This window comes from Stenella coeruleoalba (genome assembly GCF_951394435.1).
Source record: "Stenella coeruleoalba genome assembly, chromosome: 1".
NCBI classification, from domain to species: Eukaryota; Metazoa; Chordata; class Mammalia; order Artiodactyla; family Delphinidae; genus Stenella; species Stenella coeruleoalba.
In genome coordinates this window covers 81,357,274-81,380,059 of record NC_137169.1, presented here as the reverse complement: position 1 = coordinate 81,380,059, position 22,786 = coordinate 81,357,274, and the positions used below count along the sequence as shown (strand labels likewise).

Sequence of the window (22,786 nt, the reverse complement as noted above, 5' to 3'; positions counted from 1 at the left end):
TCTTTTCTGAAGCATTCCATATAAAAACCAGATACACAAAATACTTGCTCTATTTCATCTTAAGTTTCTGTGTTCCAAAGCTTCCCTGGCACTGCAGTGATTAAGAATCCACCTGCCAATGCAGGGGACACGGGTTTGAGCCCTGGTCTGAGAAGATTCCACATGCCGTGGAGCAACTAAGCCCATGAGCTACAGCTACTGAGCCTGCACTCTAGAGCCTGTGAGCCACAACTACTGAAGCCTGCGTGCCCTAGAGCCCGTGCTCCGCAACAAGAGAAGGCACCGCAATGAGAAGCCCGCGCGCCGCAAGGAGTAGCTCCCGCTCACCGCCACTAGAGAAACCCTGTGTGCAGCAACAAAGACCCAGCGCAGCCAAAAATAAATTAAAAAAAAAAGTTTCTGTGTTCCATACTCTTAACCTCATTTCATAACATTTTGGACATAAAAGGTTCATAATACTTGGTGGTGGTGGTAGTGGAAAATGAGAGAACCATTGTATTTTTTTATTCCAATATCCAATTTGCCTTTTCATAGAAGATAAAACAGAGCCCTGTCTCTCATTTTCGTCTATGTTCTCATGCCTAAAACACAACAGACTTCATTTTTCCTGGAGTACAAACTCAGTCTCCGCCTTGCCTAACCTCTACCCTAAGCCATCTAGTGGATACAGGCTAAACAGTTTGAGTAAGTAATTCATTTGTCTATTCTTTTCTCTAGGGAAGTTCCGGTGAAACATGGGTTCTTTTTTAATTGCATTATTAATCCAGAGCCTAATGTCCTCTTATACTCTTCACTAGTTCCTTTCTTGTTTCCCATTTTGAAGCTTCAAAGATGCTCCTGGTTGGGTCTACTTTCCCAAATCACTCTGTGGTTAACTCAGAGGTCATAAAGTCAAATGCCTACAGGGACCAGACTGGAAAAATAAATAAGTTCTGGGGGCTGGGGCAGGAAAATTGAAGAATGAGGGGGACCATGGCAAACTGCATCACCTGGGCCCCCTCAAGGAGGAGGATGTGGTACTCAGTGCCAGCTCATTGTTGCTGAGTGAATGAAAGCCTTGGTTAGCTGATGATCTGATTTTCAAGAGTCAAAAATTTGGAACTTTATGTAAAATGTCCTGATCTGTAAATGTTGGACCAGTCAAACAAAATGTGTCTGCCCAGGGCTGCCATTTGCAACCTCTGCTCTCATTGGAGTTGAATGCAAAGAACTAAAAGCATCTAGCTTTCCGAAATGTCCTTGAAGAATGTAAGTTGAGTTCTGTGATCCAACCCCACTATCCAGAGAAAAGGGAAAGAAAGACTTATTAGAAGTGTGATTTGATATTGGTCTAATCGGTATATTTTCAGTAATACTAATTAGTAGAGGGACTTTCCTGGTGGTCCAGTGGTTGAGACTCCGCGCTTCCAATGCAGGGGGCCCGGGTTCAATCCCTGGTCAGGGAACTAGATCCCGCATGCCACAACTAAAACTCCCGCATGCCAGAACTTAAAAAAACCTGGCACAGCCAAATAAATAAATAAATAGTAGATTGTCATTCTGCAGTTAAAAAAATATATATAATAAAGTAATCCATCTTTTATGTAATAAAAGGGGGATGAAATATATATTCAATTTTTAAAATACATTCAATTTTGCTTCTATTTATAAAGGAACACTGGCACTGGAAGAATACAATAAAAATTAATAAAAGTGATTATCTATGTGGGTAGGGACAAGGTAGAAAGGCAAGAGTGTGGGAATAAGACTTCTCAATGTATGTTTTTGTTTAGGTTTTATTTTTGAACTAGGTGAAAGTATTACATGTTCAAAAATTAAAATAAATTTTAAAATGAAAGTAAAAGGCATTAAAATGTCTTTTTTATTGCAGAGAAATGTGGTCGGTTGAAAAATAGATTAGAATGCATAAAATACATAATAGGAAAAAATACTATAAGGGAAGTGGAATTATTAAAGTTCAAGAAGAAGAAAAGGGAACAATTGTTACATTTCTGATAGCTAAAGAAACAATGTTTCATTTACTCTTCAAATGGGTGATACTCTTTCAATTATATTAAATCAAGATGGTATTTATATTCAACTGGACATACTTAAGAATTGTGTAACTATTTTATTTTTAAATGCCAATATTTAGAACATAATGCTGGAAATAACTTCCTTTACAATTGTTTAATTTTATGAGAAAAAATTCATATGCTGACATAAAAATGAGGAAGATATGCATGTATTTTTCAAAATTCTTTTGGGAGTATGTAAACGAAAAAGTCCAAAGACCATTGATCTTGATTTTTCCTATATTTGAAATCACTGGAGCTGCTCCGTTGGCTCTGTAAGACCAAAGTTATGTTATACATGAGGACTGAGAGGCCACAAATTAGCACCTCTGAACACAACAATACGGATCAGCTACACAACAATTAGTTTTGGATTAGCTAGCTTTTATTTAGAAAAACAAACTTTTAAGTTCTGTAAGAATGAGTGCTAGGTAAACAGGTAAATTTATATGTTTGTAAGGTAGGTCCAGCATAGGACATCAAGAATTCATAGGGCCACTGTAATGAGTGTGGGAAGGAGAGCAAGGTCAAGAGGTAGAAGGTTTCTTATCCAAATTTGCTACAGGTCAACCTGCTTGGACCCATCTTGGGACTCACATAGATAGATTTAAAGCCAAAAGTGCAAGTCCAGTGGTATGAGAGCTCATCAAACCCACCTACAAGTTTCCCAGGATGGACCTTGGGGTAGCTGCTGTTCTACATGGGATGACAAGATAAACTACCCAAGTGAGAAATGAAAATAATCTAAACTAATTTTCCCCTTTCAAATAAGAAAATGTTAACTACACTTAATCTTTGTTGACTCTATATGGAAAATGAACAATCATTTCTTTTCATTTGGTTGAAACTTTGTCCTTGTTATCGGTGTTTATATCCTTTACCATAAGAAGTCCCAGACTCTCGGGTCACTCTTTGTCTCCCGCCCCCTAACTCACTCAAAGCTCTTCACATCACCTATTTTGAATCCCTTTACCACACTCCCCAATTTCTGAGACTCTTCCACTGTGTCCTCTGGAATTCACAGTCCATCTTCATCAAAAACCTTTGTATCCTCAGTCTCTTCTCTGAATATTTCCTTCACCTTCCTGTTCTAAAGCAAACCTGGTTCACCCCTGGTGGATGCTGTTGTCCCTGCAGCCTTCCCAGAGCCCTTGTACCACTGGACTTGGAGGTGGGAGAGGGATCCTCTTTGCTCTTCATTGTTTCTCTCAGGTTATTCTCCCCACCTCCTATCTAATTCTTCCCCCTACCCAGTATTTGTTTTTTTAACTCATGTCCTCTGATGTTATCACTCTCCTCATTGTGGTAGTCCCCTACCCGCTCATAGATCACTCTGCCTTGTTTCTCAAGGACTTTAGCTTTTGACTACTGGCATCCTATCCAGCATCTCCCTTGTCCTAAATCTTGTTGTTTTTAATATATACGTAGATAATCCTCATGATACTCTCTCTTTGACTCTCTTCTAGTGACACTGTATTCCACACTCCTCAGCCATTCACTGCCATTTTCAGATTCCACCCTAGACTTCATCACTTCTTCGTAATCTTAATTTTATGCATCCCATTCTAACTACCACATTGTTGTGGTCACTCTGCAGAAGTGAGATAGATTCCTCTACTTAAATTTTGTTTTGGATGTCAAGACTGATGATGCTACACATATACCAACTTTTTCAGAGTATGAAAAAGTTTGTTGCATACATAAAGAAGCTTTCTGGGGAGAGCAGGGCAGGCTCCAAATTGGTCTGAATATGGCTTGAGGGAGCAGAGAAAGGAGACTTTCTTAGGGTTTATGGTGGTTGGGAGTGGATGAGGCCAGGGTGAATGGTCCTTCACATGGACTGGGTCTTGCATAGTTTGAACTTCCCACTGACACCAAAGGAGCAAGCACCTGGGCTTTCTTATCAGTTTTCCCAGATGTGGGGCACAGAGAAAAGAGAAGTGGTGGGGCTTGATAGCTGTCATTGAGTATCAAAAATGGAGCTAGACCCTTTATGTTATACCTATCTTTTCAGATCATTCCCCCTTGTTCTCTGACTCCTACAGTCCCTCAACCCCACAAGGACTGGCAATTCACTGATCCTACCACCTTTTTCTGTCCTTAATCTCTCCATATCTACTCTTCCCTCATTTTAAACTCCACGGTAAATCATAATCACTCCCTTACTTACATCCTTGACTTCCTTGGTCCTCTCTCCTTGCTCTTATTTCCTTGGTAAAACCTGATTACATAGAATTCTAAGCCTACTCTGAGCCTGCACCCTGGCAGTCAATTATTGCTGGAGGAAAAAAAGCACAAGCACACTGACTTATCCCACTTAAATTTATGACCATGAACTCAAGTGGGCCCTTAATGACACTCAGCAAGCATATGATATTTTTTTCCTAGTCTATTCATCTTTCCATTCTCCTGGATGACTATTTCGCACCTTCGCTTCTCTCTTCACCTTCCCTTGCTCTTCTGAATCTCCTCCCCGCTGATGACCTGACTTCCTATGTCTCTGAGAAAACTGAAACAGTCAGAAGAGAACTTCCACAGATTCCCACCACCACTTCTACCACCTGCCTGCCAGTTTCCATAGATGAACAGACTGTGCTCCTGTCTATAGATAATCCTTTCATTTGTGTGCTAGGTTCTAAACTCTTTCTTTCTCAAGGACACTGCTCCAGCAATTCTCCCTTCTTGCCCCTTTGTAAAATTTTCCTTCTCTTCTAGATCATTCTCATCAAAAACAAATATTTCTCCCAATTTTTTGGCCAACCCACTTTTGGCTCCACTTCCACCACCAGTTACTGTGGTAGTGGGCTCCCCACCACCATCTTGGGGCTCCCTTTTGCAGTAAAACTTCTCAAAAGAATTGCCTATAATATTAGCTATCTCCAATTCCTCTCCTCCCATTTTTTTCTTAAATCCATTCCAATCAAATTTTTCCCCTTTTGCTCCACTGAAATATTACCAGTGACTCCATGGCACCAAATCCAATAGTCAATTCTCAGTCCTCACTCACATACTGAGCACTCACACCTTCTTGATAACATTATATTCACTTGGCTTCCAGGCATCTCATTCTTGGCTCACCTACTTCACTGGCTGCTCCTTCTCAGCCTCCTTTGCTGGCTCCTCCACTCTCCTGCCTTGAAGTTGCAAGGTTTCCTCCTTGCTTCTCTTCTATTTATACTCACTCCTTTGGTGATCTTGTCTAGTTTTGTGGCTTTAAATATCATTTAAATGCTGACACCTCTCCACTTTTTGACAAATATAAGTTTCTGATGACCTTTAGATCATACTACTGAACTGGTAAAAACACCTATATATCTGGGCTCCTCCCTTACCTCTTTGGTACAGTTCCTCAGAGCTGTCTGTCTTCTGGGCTGCAGTCCTCAGTAACGGGACCGAATAAAACATAACTCTCATCTTTAAAAAAATGCAGCTATCTCTCATATATCCCTAGCTTGGACCACCCTTCTTAACCCCGGACTCATATGTACAACTGCTTACTCAAGGTCTCCACTTGAATTTCTAATAGATATCTCAAATGTAACAAAGTCCAAAACTGAATTCCTGATCTTTCTCCCCAAAGCAACTCTACCTTTAGTCTTCCTCATCTCCATTGGTTTGTTTTCTTTTTTACATATCACCTATCACCTTTATTATCCTATTTGATTTTCTTGTTTATTACATTTATTACTTATTATTTATTACTTATACTTATGTAATATCCACAAGCCCTGGGGTTTTTGTATTTTGCTCAAGTATATAACCAATCAACTAGAACAATGTCTGGGTGCTCAATTAATATTTATTTATTGAATGAATGAAAGAACGAATTAAACCATACTTATCATACTTAGAAATTACCTTAGTCTCTTAACCCAGACTGAAAATCAATGAAAAACGGGTTTATTTGTCAGCAATAAAATACCACACAGTGTTTTTTAAAATTTAATTTAATTTTTATTTTTTATACAGCAGGTTCTTATTAGTTACTTATTTTATACACATCAGTGTATACATGTCAATCCCAATTGCCCAATTCATCACACCACCAGCACCCACCCCTGCTGCTTTCCCCCCTTGGTGTCCATACGTTTGTTCTCTACATCTATGTCTCTATATCTGCCTTGCAGACTGGTTCATCTGTACCATTTTTCTAGATTCCACATATATGCACTAATAGACGATATTTGTTTTTCTCTTTCTGACCTACTTCACTCTATGATTCTCTAGGTCCATCCACGTCTCTACAAATGACCCAATTTTGTTCCTTTTTCTGGCTGAGTAATATTCCACCATATATAGGTACCACATCTTCTTTAACCATTCATCTGTCGATGGGCATTTAGGTTGCTTCCATGATCTGGCTATTCTAAATAGTGCTGCAATGAGCACTGGGGTGCATGTGTCTTTCTGAATTATGGTTTTCTCTGGGTATATGCCCAGTAGTGGGATTGCTGGGTCATATGGTAATTCTATTTTTAGTTTTTTAAGGAACCTCCATACTGTTCTCCATAGTGGCTGTATCAACCTACATTCTCACCAACAGTGCAAGAGGGCTCCCTTTTCTCCACACCCTCTCCAGCATTTGTTGTTCGTAGATTTTCTGATGATACCCATTCTAACTGGTGTGAGGTGATACCTCATTGCAGTTTTGATTTGCGTTTCTCTAATAATTAGTGATGCTGAGCAGCTTTTCATGTGCTTCTTGGCCATCTGTATGTCTTCTTTGGAGAAATGTCTTTTTAGGTCTTCTGCTCAGTTTTGGATTGGGTTGTTTTTTGAATATTGAGCTGCATGAGCTGTTTATATATTTTGGAGATTAATCCTTTGTCCATTGATTCGTTTGCAAATATTTTCTCCCAATCTGAGGGTTGTCTTTTCATCTTCTTTATGTGCCTTTGCTGGGCAAAAGCTTTTAAGTTTCATTAAGTCTCATTTATTTTTGTTTTCATTTCTATTACTCTAGGAGGTGGATCAAAAAAATCTTGCTGTGATTTATGTCAAAGAGTGGTCTTCCTATGTTTTCCTCTGAGTTTTATACGTGGTAATAAAATACCACACAGGTTTTAAACCTGTGTCTGTGCTTGGACGGGGAGGGGTGGGGGCGGACAAGAAAGCATCTCTTCATAAACGGAAAGCACTAGAACAAAGCTTAGGTAAAAACCACAGTATTAGTGAGTAAAGGTTTGCTTCTGGGGAAACCTCTTGTCAGAGCAACAGGCCCGAATGAGTTCTAAGTGGCCACCTAAACTTTGTTGGCGTCACGTGAAAAGGTGGTATACCGGGTAAAAAGAAGCAAAAACATATCTTCCTCCATTACAAGTTACTAGGATCAACAGCTGTTCTCCCGCTAGGGTGGCTGTTTTTTCCCTTATTTGGACTTCACTGTCAAAAGAAAGACACCACACCCTGTGCTATGTAGCCTTAACTGAGTAGCTATGCCACGTCCTAGGTCTCCTGTCTTCAGTACTGTATTTAACTCAGTAATATTTTTCTTTTTTCTTTTGACTCAGGGTTCCTGGGTGGGGCCAGGAAAACTCTGAAGCTGTCTGAAAACAATACAGACCCAAAAGGTCAGACTTGCTAAAAAGTACTCAGGAAAAAAGTTGAAGGCCGTTAGAGAACTGTATTTGGCGGGCACGTTGACTTCAGCAGAGGGGAGCCCCGTCTGCGTTCGCTCAGGGGATGCGCCCGCCGGCGCCTCCCGCGGCCAAACGGACCACCATGCTCCAAGGAGAAAAAGCCGGTCCCCCGGGAAGGAGCCCCAAGCTTCCCTTGAATTTCCACGCAACCCGCCCAGACACGTCCGGCCTGAAGGAGCAGCGTCCAAAGGGAGCGTCAGACCCTCCGGGCGGGGTGGGGACGCGCAGCGTTGGGAGCGGGAAGCCGGGAACAGGCACTCAGGTCGGCGACGTCTGAGCGCTGGGCTCTCCCGTCCGCGGGGCGCAAGCCCTCAACCGGCTCGACCAGCCCCTTCTGGCGCCGAGCGTGCGACACCCCCTCTTCCGCGGCGCCCCACCCCTCCTCCGCACGCCTCCCCTTTAAGCGCGAGGCGCAGTTGGATTTGTGTCGGCCGAGGCGAGGCGCGACTCCCCTTTATGCCGGAGACGGCGGCGGCTCTGACAGCCGCGGCAGCCCGGCGAGGAGAGAAGGAGGCCGGGCCTCGGGCAGCCGGCTGCACTCACCGCAGCAGGGCCGGGGGAAGCGCGGCGCGCGCCGCCGCGGGGGCGGAGGAGTGGGCGGGCCCGGCCGAGCTGGGGGCGGGGGAAGGCGGGGAGCCGGGTCGCCAGCGCTCGGGTCCGCCTCTGACTGCGGCGCGGCGGGGCGATGTGTGATTACCATGGCGAGGAGTCTCTGTCCGGGGGCCTGGCTAAGGAAACCCTGTTACCTCCAGGTAGGCCGGCGGCGAGCCCGCCGCGCGCCCTCTCTCTGCGCGGGACTCGCCCGCCTCCCTCCTCCCTCCCTGGGTCCGGCGCCCGCCCGAACCCCGCTGCCCCCTGCCGTCCGGCACCTGGCGGCGCGCCCTCCCCCGCCGCCCGGGCGCCGCAGCCCCAGCCGCTGTCCCGCCGCCCCCCGCATGTCGGCCGGCCCGGGCTCGCCCTCGCGCCCCTGTCATCCCGAGAGCCCTGGGACGTGACCCGGGTGCGACCCTACGCCCCTCGCGTTCGGGGCTCCGCAGTCTGGGCTCGGGACGTGCCGCCGTCTTCTCCCTGGGCCGGTGCTCTCCTCCCCCCTCCGTGGTGGGCCCTTCAGGGCGGCTGTTCTCGACTCTGTCCTGAGTCTTCAGTAGGTGGTAGGAAAGGTGGTGTGTCATTCCTCCATATTTTAGAAAATTATGGTAATTTGTCACGTCAGTGTTTTCCCCAAACCCTGGAGAAGCGGCATGTGCCTCGGGCTGAACCCCTTGGTTCGGTCTCTCCGTCACACCCGTGATTTAAATGGGAGGTAGGGCTCCGAAGCCCAAGCGAGGCGGATGGATGTTTGCGTTTTAAAAGGAAGGGGACAGTGTCTTGGCCGATCTCAGATACCCCAACAATGCAAACGTAATTTTCAGTCATGTCATGTGTACTGTTGGCGTGTTAATTTTTCATGATTTCCCGTTCCACCCTCTGTTCCGCTGCCAGTCTGTGTCTTCGAACCCTACTACTGTCTTCATGTACTGTTGGTCACCAGGGGGACCTAGTAGACACCGTGAGTAGCTGAGCGCAAATCCATCACCCCAGTGGAAAAACAACTACAAATCAATGCCTCGCGTGGGTCTGCAGTGTTGTCTGCATTCAGAGGACAGTATTTCTTTACCGCTTACCTTAAAAGGCTTAAGGCTATTGATAGATTATTTTAGGATGGGAATTCATGCTCAGCTGGTGCTTTTATCAATTATTTTAAAAGTTGAGAAGAAAGCGTCATGGGGCAAGTAAATCTTACATTTTTGTTTGGAAATAGCATGTGTGAATCGTTATTCTGCAATGAGTGATGTACTGCAAGTTGGAAGCATGATTGACAGCCCATGATATGAAGAGTACAGGAGTAAAACGGAACGTTCTGAGTCTTTGTAGCAGCTCCACCAGTAGTAACTGTGCCTTGAGTAACAGTAGAGCTACCCAGTCTAGAATTCAACCCAGGCCAGAGTTATACCTCTTTGTAACCCTTTATGTAAGAGAGAAAAAAAAAATCTGTCCAGACTCTGTACTCAAAATAAGCTTATTGAGATATTTTAAATGTTTTTTCTTAACTAAAACTGTCTAGCTATTTATTTATTTATTCGATTTCGTGGCAGACTTTTAGACTGTGACTCATTTGGTTCTCACTGTTCTCCACAGGTGTGGTTGTGACTTTTTTTGGCACCATAGTACAAGAGCTTTCAGATTGGCTGAGTTAAGATTAGTTTTACAAATAGTTATGCTTCTGTTAATGGGAAACATTTGGTGTTTCTGCCTTCCTGAATGTGTGCATCATTATCTATTACCAAATTAAGGTAAACGCAGGTTTTAAGCATTTCAAAAGAATTTGGGGGCATAGTGGTATTTTAGTAGGCTATTTCTATATAAAATAATGATTAAATAGAAATCTTTATTGATTATAGTATTATATTTGAGATAAATAAATTTAAAACTTGGGAACCGGGTACGCTGGTGTTTTAAACATTGTCTTGGTATTAGTATTTATTCTCTTTATGAATTTCTTTATGAATTTTCTTGTTGGTTGTCCCTCACCATACTGTTTCAATTTAACCAGCTTTAAAAAAAAAAGGCCTTCAGGTTACTCGTGTCATGCTTTCTTCTGTTCTCTATTGCCTAAATGCCTCACCTTATGTTTTTAATACTTCCTCTACCATTAGGTGCTTCAACCTTGAAATTGTTTTAGGTGAAGTTAAAATAAAATATTTTAATCTAAGACTGTTATACAGCTAGCTATTCAGTTTCTCAGCCACTGAAAGTTGAATTAACATATACATTACTCTTATTTTTATATTTTTATTGTTTTCTTTTTCTTGAGAATAAAATCATGTTCCTTTGGGAACAGCATGAGGCTTGAGGCATTAGAACAGAGCTGAGTTTTGTTCATTTGTGCATCTGGTTCATTATGCCCTTGAAAAAATTTCACAACTTTTCAGTTCTATAGTTTCCACATCATGAAGTGGAGGGTGTAGTTCTTAGCTGAGTAATCACATGAACGTAGTGAGGATTATCTAGAGGAAGTTAAATCTATTTTGTGACACCTTTACTACATTTTTTAATAGAAAAGCATATGAACTTAAATGGTAAATACATATAGGTAAATATGTTAAATTCCTTCAACCAAAGGTCCCTGACTTTCTACCATCCCCCTTTTTATTTATTGAGTATTTATTTATCTGGGGGCATGATATGACTTAATTTTATTGACTCCATTATTTACTTAATAAATATTTGTTGGATGCCTCTCACATGCCAGAAACTGTGAGGTGGTAGAGATTCTAAAGGAGCTAAACAGAACACCTTTGTGGTTCTCATGCAGCTTAAAGTATAGTCAGGGAGACAAACATTAATAAAATAATCTTAGAAATATATAGTGACATGAGGTATCACCTCACACCAGTCAGAATGGCCATCATCAAAAAATCCACAAACAATAAATGCTGGAGGGGGTGTGGAGAAAAGGGAACCCACTTTCAGTGTTGGTGGGAATGTAAATTGATACAGTCACTATGGAGAACAGTATGAAAGTTCCTTAAAAAACTAATAATAGAACTATCATATGACCCAGAAATTCCACTACTGGGCATATACCCGGAGAAAACCATAATTCAAAAAGACACATGCACCCCAATGTTCATAGCAGCACTATTTACAATAGCCAGGACATGGAAACAACCTAAATGCCCATCAACAGAGGAATGGATAAAGAAGATGTGGTACATAGATACACTGGAGTATTACTCAGCCATAAACAGGAACGAAATTGGGTCATTTGTAGAGATGTGGCTGGGCCTAGAGAGTGTCATACAAAGTGAAGTAAGTCAGAAAGAGAAAAATATCGTGTTTTAACACATATATGTGGAATCTAGAAAAATGGTATAGATGACCTTATTTGCAAAGCAGAAATAGAGACACAGATGTAGAGAACAAATGTCTAGATACCAAGGGGGAAAGGGGTGGAGTGGGAGGAATTGGGAGACAGGGATGACATATATACACCATTGATACTATGTATAAAATAGACAACTGAGTGGAACATGCTGTATAGCACAGGGAACTCTACTTAATGCACTGTGGTGTCCTAAATGGGAGGGAAATCCAAAAGGGAGGGGATATATGTATATGTATGGCTGGTTCATTTTGCTGTGCAGTAGAAGCTAACACAACATTGTAAAGCAACTAGACTCCAATAAAAATTAATTTAGGGCTTCCCTGTTGGCGCAGTGGTTAAGAATCTGCCTGCCAATGCTGGGGACACGGGTTCGAGCCCTGGTCTGGGAAGATCCCACATGCTGCGGAGCAACTAAGCCCGTGCGCCACAACTACTGAGCCAGCGCTCTAGAGCCCGCAAACCACAACTAGTGAGCCCGTGTGCCAAACTACTGAAGCCCGCACCCCTAGAGCCCGTGCTCCACACAAGAGAAGCCACCGCAATGAGAAGCCTGCGCACCTCAACAAAGAGTAGCCCCCGCTCACTGCAACTAGAGAAAGCCCACGTGCAGCAACGAAGATCCAACACAGCCAAAAATAAATAAATAAAATAAATAAATTAAAAAAAATTAACTTAAAAAAAGAAATATATAGTGACAACAGTAAGTGTTAACGAAGGAAAAGGAACGAAAGACTGCCTGAGAGGAACAGAACAGTTTCTCTCTTTTAAAAAGTATTTTACTATGGAAATTTTTATACATACATAAAGCAGAAAAGAATAATGAACTCTCATGTACCTTATCACTTACCCTCAACAATTATCAGTATTTTGTTTCATCTCCCCTCCCCCATGTCCTCTTTCCAACTAAAGTATTTTGAAGCAAATTTCAGGTATCACATCATTTCGTCCAAATACCTCAGTATGAATTTCTAACAGATAAGGATATCTTTAGACATAATACCATTATCACGCCTAACAAAATTAATAACAGGTCCTTATTTTCTCTCACTGTCCTCTTAGATATGCATTACCCTGAGAGGACTGACTAAATTCAATTTGCCGTGGGGTGGGTTTACTATGATTTGAGAGGATCTTTTGGTAAAAACAAAACAAAAGCCTCTCCGCTTACCAGCTTGTTCCTACCAGAAGTTCTTTGCAGGGAAACTAACTCTCATTTCAGGTTTTGGGAGAATGTCTTAGAAAATGTCTGGTTTAATTAACATTTTCATGTAAATGTAATATTTTAATTTAAAGTGAGGCAGTAATTAGTCAACAGATATAAAAGGTCTTGTTTTCTTTGGAACTAGGAGGAGGGGTGAAGAGTATTGAATGTCAAAGATAGGGGGAAGAGATGAAGGGCCCAGCAAGAAGAGAGGGAAGTTGCAGACACCAGCTTTGTATACTTGCCGTTTTGCTGTTCATCTTCAAGTGGGTGGAGTCAAAAAGTAGTTTTGTCCTGAGGTGTTTGCGCCTTAGGGCTTGCAAGTTCCTCTTCCTACTGCAATTTACAGGGAAAAAAATTTAAGCAATTAACTTAATTATAAAGGAGCTTCGTTCTCAGTATTTCTTTAATCCAGATATCACTGTGATGATTGGTAATGTTTCTAGAAACCGTAGTATTATGCAATTATAAGTTTTCAGCTATAATATGGCTTAAATAGGCATTTATGGACTAATGTGGGGACCTAAGTACTTTTTGTAGTTTTGTTTATATAGCAAAAGAGATTGTACTGCTTGTGAAGAAAAGAACTGATATTCCATGTAGTAGAATATTATTTAACAATAAAGAAGAATGAAGAATTGATACGTGCTATAACATGGATGAACCTTGAAAACACTGTATGAAAGAAGCCACTCACAAAAGATCACATATTCTGTGGTTCCATTTATATGAAGTGTCCAGAAAAGGCATATCTATAAAGACAGAAAATAGATTAGTTGTTGCCTAGGGCTGGGAGGGTTGGGGGGAAATGGATATGAGGTTTCTTTTTGTGGTAATGGAAGTGTTCTAAAATTGATGCTTTGCACAAGTCTGTGAATATACTAAGAACATTGAATTGTATACTTTAAATGAATAAACTGTACGGTTGTGAATTATATCTCAATAAAGCTGTAAAAAAAAAAGAAAGAAAAGAAACTGAGTTTATCCCATTCATGTGTTCCTTCTTTCTGCCTCTTGTAGATTCCACTAATGCCAGCTTTTTGGTGCAGGGAGTACTTCATCCAGAGGACTGGTGCAGGCACACTGTTTGCCTTTGCGGCCTCTCTGTGAGCCAGGAGGGATTGTGATATCCCACAAGCATTTACCTGAGCAACAAGCAGCTCATGGCTAGGCAGTATTCTCAGAGCACACTAACTTGCGGTTCTGCCCTTCCTAGCTATTTTGTTGAAAACTTACCTGGGAAATAGTACTTCCTGTACTAGCTAAATGTTGTGGCACATTGAACGGAGTAGAATCCTGTCGATGAGAACAGAATCTGTAGGTGTGTTAACCAGTTTGGACCATTTTTAGGCAGTGTTTTTCTTCCACACACCATTGTGATGATACCCCTTGTGGCCTGCATGGTGACCCAGAATGACACCTGCGTTTGTCTGTTTTTAGCATCATGTTTTCTACAAATTAGGATCCACTTTGTTTGGTGTTTACTCAGTCTGAGTGGGACTGATAACACAGCAGCCCTATAATTCATTGGTTTCACTTTTTAATACCTTCTTCCTTCTCACTATCATTAAGTCCTGGAAGAATGAAAGTTAAGACAATTTAAGCTAATTCTCTATACTTAGATTAGACACATTTTCCATTCCAGTTATTCTGCCTGCATGCCCTGTTACATATAAAAAGCTGGTGCAACTCTAATGGAATTTGAAGTCTGAGACTCTTGGGTACTTCCGAAGGTTTTTCAAGTCCTTTAAATCACAAAAGTTTTAGATTTCTTAAGGCATCCTCTTGACTAACAGTTTCAATATGTGTTCAGTAGGGCTGTCATGAATGGATGGATAGATGGCATGTTCTAATCCGGGTGTTGGCACTTGTTTAACATTTCTGATACTTGCCTGGCTCTTTGACTTACATTAGTACTAGTCTTCAAATATGACTACTGTAGATAGTTTGGTTCTTTATGACTTCATGTGGATATTTTGCAGGATTTAGTGCCAGATAGGGTTACTGATACAGATTAGCTGGTAATAGTGACAATGTTGACAAATATGGTAGTAAGACTAATACGGCTTTTTGCTCATTTTCAGCTCACAGGATTATTCTAAATCTAAGGATAGTAAGAGCAAGTAGTTGTTTCCTGTTCTCCAAAGGGAGAAGGACTATAAGTAGCATGGTTTAATAATATAGGTTTATTATACCTGCTGTTCAGAGCTACACTTTTGCCTTTGCCTGAAACTAAATCTCCAGAATGATGATTAGCTTTCTGAGACTTGTGAATACACAGGGAGCATCTGTATCCCATAATGTCTTAAAATCAAGCATAGAATTATAATGCAGCCTTTTGATATTACCATAAGTTGCTTTTCTACCCCTGTTAGAAACTCAAAAGAAATGGTGAATTCTCAGGCAGACTTCATCCTCACACACTTTCAGGCTGCAGCATATAGTAAAAAAGTTTCTTCATTGTCATCTTCCTAGTGCCTCAGCTTTTCATCTTAATGTTGTTTTGTATTCTTTATAGAAGTTTTCTTTTTTTAGAAGTTTTCATCTTAATGTTTTCATTTTTTAAAGTTACTTTGAAAAACAATACTATACTATTCTGTTAAATACCATCTTTTTACATTGATTGAAAAGATAAATGTCTCACATTCTTAACGTATCTATTTCTAGACATTCAGATATTTTGTGAATAATTTTCCTTTAAAACCCTTTAATCTAGAAAGTATATGAGTTTAGAAAAACCAGGATACTGTAAAATGAGCATGTTTTAAAAACCCAAAATATTAGTGGATGAATTTTTCTTTAGAAATAGTAGGGGATTTTTTTGATGACTATTTAATGAAATTAAATAATTATCTTTTTAGGTATGATCATGATGTGTGGGTATGTTTTTTCTTTCTTTTGTTTTTTATTGTGGCCAAAACACACAGTATAAAGTTTACCATCTTAACCATTTTTAAGTGTACAGTACAGGACTGTTAATATATGCACATTTTTGGCAACAGATCTGTAGAACTTTTTCATCTTGCAGAACTGAAACTCTGTACCCATTGCACAACTCCTCATTTTCCCCTCCTCACCAGCCTGGTGACCACATTCTATTATACTTTCTGTTTCCATGTGTTTGACTTCTTTAGATAACTCATGTAAGTAGAATCATGCAGTATTTTTAAAAAAATTTTATTATTGTTTATTTTATTTATTTATTTTTGGCTGAGTTGGGTCTTTGTTGCTGTGCACGGGCTTTCTCTAGTTGTGGTGAGCGGGCTCCTCTTCGTTGCGGTGCGCGGGCTTCTCATTGTGGTGGCTTCTCTTGTTGCAGAGCACGGGCTCTACGTGTGTGGGCTACAATAGTTGTGGCTCGTGGGCTCTAGAGCACAGGCTCGGTAGTTGTGGCGCATGGGCTTAGTTGCTCCGCAGCATGTGGGATCTTCCCAGACCAGGGCTCGAACCCGTGTCCCCTGCATTGGCAGGCAGATTCTTAACCACTGTGCCACCAGGGAAGCCCTGAAGTCAGTGATTAAAGAAAGCATTGTTAGTTTCCCAGTGGTCCTATAACAAATTGCCATAGATTTCGCAGCTTAAGAAAACACACATTTATTTGTACCCGTATCTCACACTTCTGAAGGTTAGAAGTCCCAGGACGGTATGGCCCAGCTGGTTCTCTGCTCCAGGTTTCACAAGGTTGAAAATCAAGGCATCAGTAGGGTTGAGTTTCTTTCTGGAGCTCTGGGAATGAATTGATTTCCAGGCCCTTTCAGATTGGTTTCAGAATTCAGTTCCGTGCTGTAGTAGGACTGAAGGCTCCATTTCCTTGCTGGCTGTTGGCTGGGGGTTGTTCTCAGCTTCTAGAGGCTGCCTCCATTTCTGGGTTCATGGCTTCTTTTCTCCATCTTCAAAGCCAGTAACAGTGGGTGGCTTTGAATGTTACTCTTCTGCCTCCGCCTTTTACTACCTTTCTCTGCCTCATCTCTCTGACTCCTTCCTCTTCTGCTTTTAAGGGTTCATATGATTACATTGGGTCCACCTGCATAATCCAAGATACTATCTCTAGTTTAAGTCTCTTCACAGCAGCATCTAGATTAGTGTTTGATTAAATAACCAGGGAGTGGGAATGTTGGGAGACAGCTTTAGAATTCTGTCTACCCCAGAAAGAATACAACTGAAAATTCTGACAGTTTAAAAAAATCAATCATTTCCTAAAATATTTTGGTTTTCCCCCCATTACTATTAGGCTTTTAAGATATTGCCAAAGAAGAGATTTTAAAAATTTTAACAACCACATGTGGTGATACTTGTTTTTACAATAGATACTATTCTTAAATCTTTTGTATCCTTGTACAAACTGAAGTAAAAGTGGAAAAGTATCACTTTATGAACTCTAAGAAAAGGTTCTTTAAAATGTAACCTATTTCTTTCTGTTTATTACTGTAATTAACTAACATTGTTGTTCTTTACCCCTTAAAGAAGACAATGCTTGGTTTTGTTTTAATGTGCCAGCTTGTAAGATTTTTCAGTCACACCTGATCCAGTAGAACTAAATTCGTATCCAGTGAAGGCAGAGCCTGTTTATTACCCTGGTCTTGTCCTTTATCCTGAGCTTAGTACTCAGGATGTGCAAAATGATATAGTACAGTACATATATTTTTACATATATTCAAAAATATTCTGTAATGACTCTGAGATATTGAACTCCAATAGCTCATGCTAAGCACACACTGCTGTCTCTTTCACATTCTTACTCTTTACTGTTACCACCAGCACCATCATATCATCCTCATCATTGTCATTATAATTGAGGCTCTTGCCACCCCCATTTCTTCCAATCTGCCAACCTCCTCTGGCTTCCCTCTTTTCCCTATTTAGTCAGGATCACATGTTCTGTCATTTCAGCTACTCTTCTTTGCTCACTCACTACTTCTTTGCTCCTCTGACCTTCCTTTATTCTTATTCTATCGTTTATTCCACACTTTCCTTTCAATCTCATCTTCCTTTGCCCCCTGCTTTCCTCAGGACTTCAAGCTTCTCTACTTCTCACTTTGTAGTCTCCTTGGGTAATTGCATCTCTTCACATGGCTTACACTACAACCTAAATACTAATGGGTCTCAACTCTGTATCCCCAGCCCAAACCTCCCCACCCGGAACTTCAGATTTGCATCTAGTTGCTTATTTGATATCTACCTCTAGATAGCACTTCGTATTCAACATGTCCAAAGCTAAAGTCCTGCCCCCAAATTGCTTCTTTCCCTATTTCAGTTAGTGATACTCTCCAGTTACTCAAGAGATAAATATACCCAAGTCCTTCTAGACTCTCCCTGTTTCCTTACCCTCATGTTTAATCCCTCAGCAATTCCACTAGTGCACCTCCTAAATAACTTATGATTGCATCATCTTTAAAAAACAAAATACAGTGTTATCAACTATAGTCACCATGTTTTACATTAGATCCTCAGACCTTATTCATTGTGCAGCTGTAAGGTTTTACTGGCCTTTTATTGGCCTTTCCCTATTTTTCCCACCTCCCAGCCTCTGGTAGCCATTTTTCTACTGTCTAAGACTTCGACTTTTTAAAAAATTTTTAGATTCTGCATATAAATGATATACCATGTAATATTTTTCTTTCTGTCTGGCTTATTTCACTTAGCATAATGCCTTCAAGGTCCATCTATTTTGTTGCAAAAGGTAGTATTTCCTTCTTTCTCATGGCTGAGTAGTATTCCATGGTGTATGTATATGCCACATTTTCTTTATCCATTCATCTTCCAATGGACACTTGGGACCCTTAGGTTGTTTTCATGTCTCAGCTATTGTGAATAATGCTGCAGTGACCATGGGAATGCAGCTATCTCTTTGAGATCCTGTTTTCATTTCCTTTGGTTATATACCCAGAAGTAGGAATGCTGGATCATATGGTAGTTCTATTTTTTATTCTTTGCAGAATCTCCATTCTGTTTTCCATAGTGGCTGAACCAACTTACATTCCCACCAATAGTGCACAAGAGTTCCCTTTTCTCCACATCCTGGCCAACATAGTTGTCTCTTGTCTTTTTGATATAGCCATTCTAACAGGTGTGAAGTGATATAGCTCATTGTGATTTTGATCTGCATTTCTCTGATGATTAGCGATAGTGAGCACCTTTTCATGTACCTGTTGGCCGTTTGTCTCCTGCTGTCTCATTAGGTCCACTGTAATAGCCTCCAGAAGGCCCTTCCTCATTTACCCCTTTCAGATCCACCCTCCACATTACTTCCAGAGCAGTCTTTCCCAAAATGCCAATCTGATCTAATCTCCCTCCCTACCAGTGAAATCCTTCAGGGGCTTACCATTGCCTTCAGTAGACTAAGCAGAGTTCTGAGCGTGGCTCTTTGTTTCTGGTCCCTTCCTATCTTGCTGTTTCATTCCTGCCACTACCATCTCATGCACTGTTTGCTCTAGCAATTCTGAAAACCTTCCAGTTTCCCAACACACTGTGCTTCTCTCTCACATGTCAACCTGTCTACCCCACCATTTCCTCTTTGCCCTAGAATGCCCTTCCCCCATTTCCTGCATCCCTCTTTACCTGGTTTATTCTCTGTTTTCTACTTGTCCTTTAGGTTTCAACTCAGAGAGGAAGTGACCTTTCAGCAATTCCTCCCTAACATCCACATGGTATTAGTGTACCTCTTTTGTGCCCCACCCTGTGGGTACATGATATCTGGCACACACTTCTCTTACAGCACTTATGATATTGAATTGTCATCAGTGATTTTCATATCTCTCTTCTGAGCCCCAGACTGTGATCTCCCTGACAGCCAAGATGTCAGTTTCCTCTCTTTATCTCCTGTGCCTAGCCCAAAGCAGATGTTCAATAAATGTTTGTTGAATGACTGAATCCAGACATAGAGTTTTATGGAGTTGATCAGATTAACTAATTTACTTATATGAAAGAAAATGTATATACAATAAGTAAAATAGTATAGGTGAGCTTATGATGCAAATCATAAGTCTCCCCTTCCACTTCTCCTTACCCCCAGCTTTGCTCCCGAAAGGTAGCCTCTTTGAATCACTTATCTTATTGGATTTTCCGGTGGCTAAACCTCTGACTTCTAGAGCTGTGTGTCTAAAGGGAACTGCACACACTCTGGGAGGTGCATATGATGCTGACTTTGAGTACTGGAAGAAATTATTTGAAATTGTATTTATTCTCATATACTTTTTATATCTTAAAATGTTTTTGTCAGAATAGCTGATGATTTTTTGTTTTCGGTTCATTATTATAATAAGCATCCCGCCACAATAAAAATCTATTCAAAATTATTCTTATATACTTTTAATTTCTATTACTGTGTGAGTCACAGTATACAAATAGTAAGTTAATATAATCATGATTTTATATAGAGTATAAATAAGTAAATATACAAATGTTAGGGATTTGTGCTCTAAAATATTTTCCCTGAGAGAATTGTACAATAAAAAATGATTTGGGGCTGCTGCTCTAAATAATAAACTTTTACCTCTGTTTCTTGATTTATCAACTTTAGATATATCTATTGACTTCCTACTTTTAAGGAGTATTTAGCTTGCTTACACTACGGTCATCTCATTCTCTTCCAGTGTTTGTTTTAAATTTTACTTCTTCTGTTGCTTAACTTAGTAACTTCAGATAATGACAACTGTTTCTCATTTCATCCACTTTTGTCAGTCTGTCTACTCCCCCCTTATTAAGAAGGGACATTAGAACATGTTCTGTTTTTCATCTGGTTTTCCCAGTTTCTGTCAGCAACACTCTTTTTTTTTTTTTTTTTTTGGTCTTTGTTGGGTCTTCATTGCTGCGTGTGGGTTTTCTCTAGTTGCAGAGAGCAGGGCCTATTCGTTGTGGTGCATGGGCTTCCCATTGAGGTGGCTTCTCTTGTTGCGGAGCATGGGCTCTAGGTGCGCGGGCTCGGTAGTCGTGGCTCGCGGGCTCTAGAGCGCAGGCTCAGTAGTTGTGGCGCACGAGCTTAGTTGCTGCACAGCACGTGGGATCTTCCCGGAGCAGGGATCAAACCTGTGTCGCCTGCATTGGCAGACAGATTCTTAACCACTGCGCCACCAGGGAAGTCCAGCAACACTTTTACATTGTCAAAGTTGATAACTTTATATTTTATCCTGTGACAATAACCAAATCTCCAAATAAGTTGACTCTACAAGATGAAAACTATAAACAGTATTATATTACTATGACTTGTTAATTCTTCCATAAAAGGAAAAATCTCCCTTGTAAACCTGAGATCCATTGGCTGCAGCATGAAATTATTTTCTCCGTGTCAGGAAAGTGGGTAGAATTACTGGGACAAATGTCTTTTGTTATTAAGCAAATTACTGCAAGGATTTGTCCCTTTCCAGAAGCTAAACCATATTTTTGCCAATAGGGAAGAGAACATGTGATATTTGCACATTCCCTATAGAAAGTTTCTTTTTGCTTAGAAATCATGCTTGCTTGCCTTTTAATATTCCTACTAAAGAATCATGATTTAAAGCCTGGCCTTTGGGATCTGTAGTGAAGTAACAGAGTTATGATTTGAGATCACTCTGAGCCACAGTTTCTCCCCTGAGCAGTCAATATACTGTCTTTTTTGGAATGATTACCTGGTTATACTCAGCTCTAGGAAGCAGACATTTATTATGTTATCTGCCCCTCAGATCCAAGTGAACTGAGCCAGTTTTGGAGTCCTAGACCATTTGAATAATGAAAACAACTTTCATCTTTGGGGAAAGCACTGCGGGTAGAACTGGCTATCATTTGATGCCACAATTATAGAAAATAAAACAAGAGTAAAGCAGTTTGGGCCAGTCTTTCTCTTAGGGTCCTGAAATTTATGTCTTGAGACCAACCACATCAAAGTTAATTCTGGCCTAAGATGAAGGGCCTCTCTATTTTTAGTATCCCCTAAAATATCATTCTGTATTTAGTGCAGAGCCAATTTGTGTGCTGGGATTACATTTTCTACAGGGCCAGGGTCATGACCCCTTGGCTCTCAAGACTGTAAGATCAAGAACAACTACATCCCCTTTTCTCATATTCCTATTCCTTATAATTAGGATATGTAAGCGTGCTTCTTACTTGAAATGCGGCTTTTTTGTGACATTTGTATTTTTCTTTCTTTTTAATTTTCAGGGAGTTTCTAACTGTTTTTTGTTTTGGGGTTTTTTTTTGGCATAATATGCCTTTACCATAGCCTCACTTTTTCCATATTCTCAGTTGTATTTTTTTATTCTGTGGAATCCCCCTTCATGACCAAATGCTTCTCTAGGCTACTGCACAGCTGCCTTCCAAGGGTTTTCCTCTATTCTTCTATGTTGGAATCACTGTTCTTAGGGTCCTGGGTCTTCCACTGTTCTGATTTATGCCATAATTTTACTGGGGTATATCCTGAAACAAGTTCTTTAGAAAGGATGTGTGGGAAGTAAACTTTCTGAGTCATGTCTAAAACTGTCTTTATTGTACCTTTGTTTGTAGTTAGGTTGGGTGCAGAATTCTGGGCTGAAAATAATTTTCTTTAAAACCGTGAAGACATTGTCTTCTAACATCCTCTGTTGCTAACAAGAAGCCAGTTTGATTGTCAATCCTTGGTGGGTGACCTGTTTTTCCTGTTCAGAGTCTCCTTTTTATATTTGTTTTGGAATTCCATGAGGAAATGTATAAATGTGGGTCCTTTATAAGTTGATTGTATTGAGCACTCAGCCCTTTCAATCTTTTTTTAAAAATTTTATTTATTTATTTATTTATTATCTTCAGCTGCGTTGGGTCTTTGTTGCTGCACATGGGCTTTCTCTAGTTGCGGCGAGCAGGGGCTTCTCTCGTTGTGGAGCACGGGCTCTAGGTGCATGGGCTTCATTAGCGGCGGCATGTGGGCTCAGTAGTTGCGGCTCACGGGCTCTAGAGCGCAGGCTTAGTAGTTGTGGCGCACGCGCTTAGTTGCTCCGCGGCATGTGGGATCTTCCTG

The 22,786-nt window shown here is 40.8% G+C and overlaps 1 protein-coding gene across 1 annotated transcript in view; it reads left to right on the top strand.

Moving 5' to 3' along the window:
* Positions 1-8,391: 8,391 nt before the first annotated feature.
* Positions 8,392-22,786, top strand: part of DIPK1A (divergent protein kinase domain 1A) — a gene marked incomplete at its 5' end in the record, with an annotated part of 120,318 nt that continues 105,923 nt past the window's right edge. Inside the window, one exon of the mRNA XM_079904409.1 lies at positions 8,392-8,445. Within this exon, the coding sequence (XP_079760535.1) occupies positions 8,392-8,445 (54 nt within the window). The remainder of the gene's footprint in view (positions 8,446-22,786) is intronic.